Genomic DNA, 5,967 nt, shown 5'->3' on the forward strand with positions numbered 1-5,967 from the left:
TTAACATTGCTAACCAACAAAAATCAGGCAACTTTATTTGACAAAACAGAAACATAAGACAAATCCATAGTTATGGTTGGTTGGTTATCAAGATTTCAAAACAGCATTCAGGAGGTCAGAACATATAGAGGTTAATGGCAGTAAGAAGTTAATGTGCACTTGGTGAAGTACAGAAACTAATGGAAAATCATACTCCTGACAAGGAATATTTAATAGTTAAAGACACAATATGGAACAACTCATAAGCAACTGAACACTGACTTTATACTGTGCATTTCCTTCTATCTATAAAACTGATAGTATATTCTACACATGACTAAATCACATGTTTTCCTATTACTACACTGATAGCAGGTTCACATTTTTTGGAATGAGTCTTGTCCTGGAGGCAGAACTAAGCGAATCTGCTAGATAGGCCAGCTGCAAAGTCAGAATTGGCTAGATTGTAAAAATTCATGAAAACTACATTTAACTTTTTGGTCTAAATTTAAGGTTAGGCGTTAGGGTTAACAGTGTGGTTACAGTTAGATTTAAAATCAGATTTTGTGGCTGTGCCAGCTAGTGACCATTCTGCAGAGCTGCCCCCAGAACAAGATTCTTTATGAAAAACGCTAATCTGCACACAGATATACCTACAGTACATTAGCCAGCAAAGGTGCAGTGATCAGGTGTTGGTATATTAAGCCCGTAACAACAGGTCTGCAGACACCTTTTGTTGAATAGCACATGGTGGTAAAACTTTGGTCTGAGTATAGGGAGAGCTGGCCAGTGTCCCAAATGGCACCCTATTTCCTACATAGGGCTCTGGTCAAATGTAGTGCACTATGGGCATTTGGGACACATTCCTGATCCTAGACCTGTTCTTCCAGGTAAAAGAGTGCACCAGATAGACAGGGGCCGAGTAATCCTATGTCCAGTGTGTGGTACAGTATATCATAGTGTATCAAGAGGTGTTGCGTTGTGCACTTAAAGGGACATTTCTAACATTTTCAACATTATATTCATCATCTCCAGAACTACCATAACATCAACATATGTGAAAATGTCATGTTTCTATGTTTTGAAGTCAAAATTAGTTTCTGTAATGGCATCATCCGGTGTGCATCATGATTTCAACCAGTTATGAGTAGGCATTGCTCAGTGATTGATTCAAATCACATGATGCACACCATATGACAGTGAACAAATATATATATAATATAGCTGATTCAAAACATAGAAACGTGACATTTTCACATACATTGATGTTGGGGGTAGTGCTGATTATGAAGTATAAAAATGTCATATTCAACAGGCCCAAACAACTGATCCTGGATCAGAAACCACCAGATAAATAGAATAAAAAGAGGGTGGACAAGCTCGACTCTGATCAGTTGGGCAGTAATGGAAGAGAGCAGCCAGGGGGGCATAAAGTGGCAGCTTCACATGTTCAGCCTCCTCCCAAACCCGTTTCATGACTAGTTCTGTGCTGGGAGAAAGACAACGATTCACAGTTAATGACAACATCCCGTGTGGAGATTCAGTTCACAGTGACAGCTTTCTTCTTCCGATGTAACGACTTCCTCAGTCGTGAATTGGCCCCAACGCCATTAGGAGGCCAAGCCCAGGAGGAATCCACCCACAAACCCGCTGGACAGGACAATGTTCTTCTTGACAAACTCTGTGGCCTGCAGAGAGGGGAAGGAGGAGAGAAAACAAGCAGACTGTGGGAGGTCACCTCCAATAACTGAAGGGTTATAAGTGATAATAGATGGAAAAATAAGAATCATATACGCAGGGTATACTTTTGTTTCTGCTTGTGATAAATCCAGGAATGTGCTTTTACAGTGTGAGTTCGCTAGAGGGCGCTGTTGCTGCATTATTAGTCCATCAAATGGCTACGGATGACTCAGGTATTTATGAACTTAGCTATTTCCCCCAAAATATGATAATTAACTATACCTTTTTTTCCTCATAAGTACATGCAATGCAAGGCACTGAGATTCAAGCGGACTGGCAATCCAATTGAATCAAAAAGCAGCTCCCACACCCAGGTACCAGTGTTGGTCTCACAGAATAAATGAACAGTTAAATAAAGGACCAATGAGCACGCACACATCTCAGACATGTTCACCTTTTAGAATCAAAATACTATAGGCACAATAGCCATAAAGTTATGATTAGTCAGGCAGTGTTATTACTACCTTTACCTCCTCAAAGAAGGAGTTCATTTCAGGGGCTGCTTGCTTGGTTCTCTTCTTCAGGTGTTTCTTTGCTTTGTTCACGTCCTTCTCCACTTTCTTCCAGTCCACCTGCACATAGCCACTGTGATTCGCTATCTGCAGGAGAAGGTGCAGAAAGGAAAATGAGTGAGGATTGTTGGGTTGCATGTGAAGTGGCACTCCGTTCACGTTGTAACATGTCATGTCATTGGTGTTCCCGAGTGGTGCCTTAGTTGATGTGAACTAAGGCACTGCATCTCAGTGCTATAGGCATCACTATAGATCCTGGTTCGATTCCAGGCTTTGTCACAACTGGCAGTGATTGGGAGTCCCATAGGGACTAAAAAAGTATTTTTAAAAAAAAAGTATTTATTTGTAATAATGACAATTACAACAATGCTGAATTAACATTTATTTTAACCTAATATAATCAATCAAATCAATTTAGCCTCAAATAAATAATGAAACATGTTCAATTTTATTTAAATAATGCAAAAACAAAGTGTTGGAGAAGAAAGTAAAAGTGCAATATGTGCCATGTAAAAAAGCTAACGTTTAAGTTCCTTGCTCAGAACATGAGAACATATGAAAGCTGGTGATTCCTTTTAACATGAGTCTTCAATATTCCCAGGTAAGATGTTTTAGCTTGAGGTTATTATAGGAATTATAGGACTATTTCCCTCTATACCATTTGTATTTCATATACCTTTGACTATTGGATGTTCTTATAGGCACTTTAGTATTGCCAGTGTAACAGTATAGTTTCTGTCCCTCTCCACGTCCCTACCTGGGCTCGAACCAGGAACACATCGACAACAGCCACCCTCGAAGCATCATTACCCATCGCTCCAAAAATCCAAATTCCCCTCTGCAAGGGGAACAACTACTCCAAGTCTCAGAGCAAGTGACGTTTGAAACGCTATTAGCATGCACCCCACTAACTAGCTAGCCATTTCACTTCGGTTACACCAGCCTAATCTCGGGAGTTGAATGGCTTGAAGTCATAAACAGCGCAATACTTGAAGCATTGCGAAGAGCTGCAAGCAAACGCACAAAAGTGCTGTTTGAATGAATGCTTATGAGCCTGCTGCTGCCTACCACCGCTCAGTCAGACTGCTCTATCAAATATCAAATCATAGACTTAATGATAACATAATAACACACAGAAATACGAGCCTTAGGACATTAATATGGTAAAATCCGAAAACTATCATTTAGAAAATAAAACGTTTATTCTTTCAGTGAAATACGGAACCGTTACGTATTTTATCTAACGGGTGGCATCCATACATCTAAATATTCCTGTTACATTGCACAACCTTCAATGTTGTCATAATTACGTAAAATTCTGGCATATTAGTTGGCAACGAGCCAGGCGGCCCAAACGGTTGCATATACCCATGCTCTGTGTGCAATGAACACAAGACAAGTGACACAATTTCCCTCGTTTAATATTGCCTGCTAACATGAATTTCTTTTAACTAAATATGCAGGTTTAAAAATATATACTTGTGTATTGTTTTTAAGAAAGGCATTGATGTTTATGGTTAGGTACATTCATGCAACGATTATGCTTTTTTCGCAAATGCGCTTTCGTTAAATCATCCCCCGTTTGGCGAAGTTGGCTGTCTTTGTTAGGAAGAAATAGTCTTCACAGTTCGCAACGAGCCAGGCAGCCTAAACTGCTGCATATACCCTGACCCTGAAGAAAGGCGTTGATGTTTATGGTTAGGTACACATTGATGCAACGACAGTGCTTTTTTCGCGAATGCGCTTGTTAATTACCCGTTTGGCGAAGTAGGCTATGATTAATTTATAAATGAACAGGCACCGCATCGATTATATGCAACGCAGGACAAGCTAGATAAACTAGTAATATCATCAACCATGTGTAGTTAACTAGTGATTATGTGACGATTGATTGTTTTTATAAGATATGTTTTATGCTAGCTAGCACCTTACCTTGGCTCCTTGCTGCACTCGCATAACAGGTAGTCAGCCTGCAACGCAGTCTCCTCGTGGAGTGCAACGCAATCGGCCATGATCGGTGTCCAAAAATGCTGATTACCGATTGTTATGAAAACTTGAAATTGGCCCTAATTAAAATCAGCCCCAATTTGGGTTGCATACCAGCCAGTGACCCCTCCCATCACAATCTGCGTGGTCACAGAGTATTTATCTTCGAGGGGACCAGAGTTATTCCCAAACATCATGCTCCACCATTGGTGCCTCCGGGCGTACTCTGTCAGGTCCACCACCTCATAGGTCTCATCCTCGCTCTCCGGCTCATCCTTTTCTGATAAGATGTCATCTGGGATGAAGGAATGACATACAAAGAATTTAAACTGTTTTGCTTTCACTTTCTATCATCTAGGCAACCTAGGGCAGGCAGGTTTCAGGTCCAAATTCAGTCACAATGCCAATGGCTGGTATTTGGGTCGATGGGCGATTGCATGCCATTGTTTTTGAAATTAGGCTAAATTGCTAGCAACAAAGCTAGCCATCTAGTCAGTAAAGTCCCCCTGTCAAAAGCCGCAGCTGAAGGAATAGCAATATTTGAGTGTTTAGATTTCTTGATATTGGAACTATCTATATATAGTATATCTGATTCGTTGTTATAATTCGAGATTATTTAATCCATAAACATGGACTAGCACTAACCTTCTTTGCGATCCGCCATTTTGGAGAAAATTACATCATGATGTTGACTGCTGTATGCAAACCCCGCCCCTAAGCTTTATAAACCTCTGCTGGCCCCGCCTACAGAATGATGCTTTGCCACGTCAGTATTTTAACACTTTGCTCTTTCTTTGAAATGTTGCAGAATGTTGACAATTTCATTTGGAAGCATAATAATGATCAATTTCCCTCACATTTGATTCAATTTCTACACAAAATAGCTATCACTTCATCCCTTGCATATTTAAATTGATTCAAATTCAAATCTACATCAAATACTGTAACTTATATATAATCAATTGATATCAAAATAAATAGTAATATTTTATAAAGTAATATGTTCAAATGGTTTTATGATATATCAAAAAAGCTATTTGGATAATTAGATTTGAGGATTTTACATTGGATGGATATGTCTTGTCTAACAAATGAGTCTGGGTATTTTGAAAATGTCCACAGCTGGGGGGAAAAAACACCAACAAGAATGATTGCTATTCATTTATTTTTCAAGACATGTACAAACGTGAGAATGTAATTCATAACACAGTAGATATCCTGTACACAAATACAGTAGAACTAGCTAGTACAAAAAAATGCAAACAGATCAAATTGGTATCAACCACAAAAATGTATAGGAATGTGGGGCCTCGGGCAAGGATGATGATTATTGTGATGTGAACATTGCAGGGTGAGAAAAATAAAGTAGTCACACAGTCCAAATCAGCATTCTTACCTCCACACATCATTGCAACGTTTTATTTAGACATGCTTACCCATCAACAGCAAATAATACTGGTATCAAGTATTTGCACAAATTTCTCAGTTGTCACTCTTAAATGTATTTAGTAATATGACAGTTTGCATGTAGCTATTTAACATTGTTATTTATGCACTTTGCAAAACAAATCAATCAATTTGAATACATATACAATATATACATTATTGATTTTGAGAAAATAATGAACATGTATAATTGATTTCTGTGGTTTGTAAAAAGATAAATGAAGATGGGTAAAAAAAAACTTAATGTCATATGCTGACATTCAGACATATCTATTGGCTGAAGAGGTAGGAGAGGCGTGACTAC

The 5,967-nt window shown here is 38.9% G+C and overlaps 1 protein-coding gene across 3 annotated transcripts; it reads right to left on the bottom strand.

Annotated features, from left to right (window-relative positions):
• LOC135543312 (FUN14 domain-containing protein 1-like) lies at window positions 1-4,918 on the bottom strand. 3 transcript variants are annotated; one of them, XM_064970486.1, is made up of 4 exons: window positions 4,863-4,918; window positions 4,305-4,512; window positions 2,184-2,331; window positions 1-1,667 (listed from the first exon to the last, which is right to left on the bottom strand). In XM_064970486.1, exons 1-4 carry the CDS (start codon window positions 4,879-4,881, stop codon window positions 1,590-1,592), a joined length of 453 nt encoding a protein of 150 aa, XP_064826558.1. In that variant the 5' UTR covers window positions 4,882-4,918; the 3' UTR covers window positions 1-1,589. The 3 variants fall into 3 exon arrangements, 1 of the variants encoding a protein (XP_064826558.1); XR_010456199.1 differs by lacking the exon at window positions 4,305-4,512 and having other exon boundaries at window positions 1-2,318; window positions 4,863-4,903; XR_010456198.1 differs by lacking the exon at window positions 4,863-4,918 and having other exon boundaries at window positions 1-2,318; window positions 4,332-4,423.
• Between the last annotated feature and the right edge of the window lie 1,049 nt (window positions 4,919-5,967).

The sequence above is a fragment of the Oncorhynchus masou genome, chromosome 7, assembly GCF_036934945.1.
Source record: "Oncorhynchus masou masou isolate Uvic2021 chromosome 7, UVic_Omas_1.1, whole genome shotgun sequence".
NCBI lineage: Eukaryota > Metazoa > Chordata > Actinopteri > Salmoniformes > Salmonidae > Oncorhynchus > Oncorhynchus masou.

Excerpts from the sequence above, each read along its gene's own strand:
- LOC135543312 (XM_064970486.1), bottom strand. Across the intron at positions 2,332-4,304 it reads ACCCAAATTGGGGCTGATTT|CCTTCTCCTGCAGATAGCGA; the intron begins TAATTAGGGCCA and ends TTCCTTTCTGCA. Across the intron at positions 1,668-2,183 it reads CCTTCTTTGAGGAGGTAAAG|GCCACAGAGTTTGTCAAGAA; the intron begins GTAGTAATAACA and ends CCCTCTCTGCAG.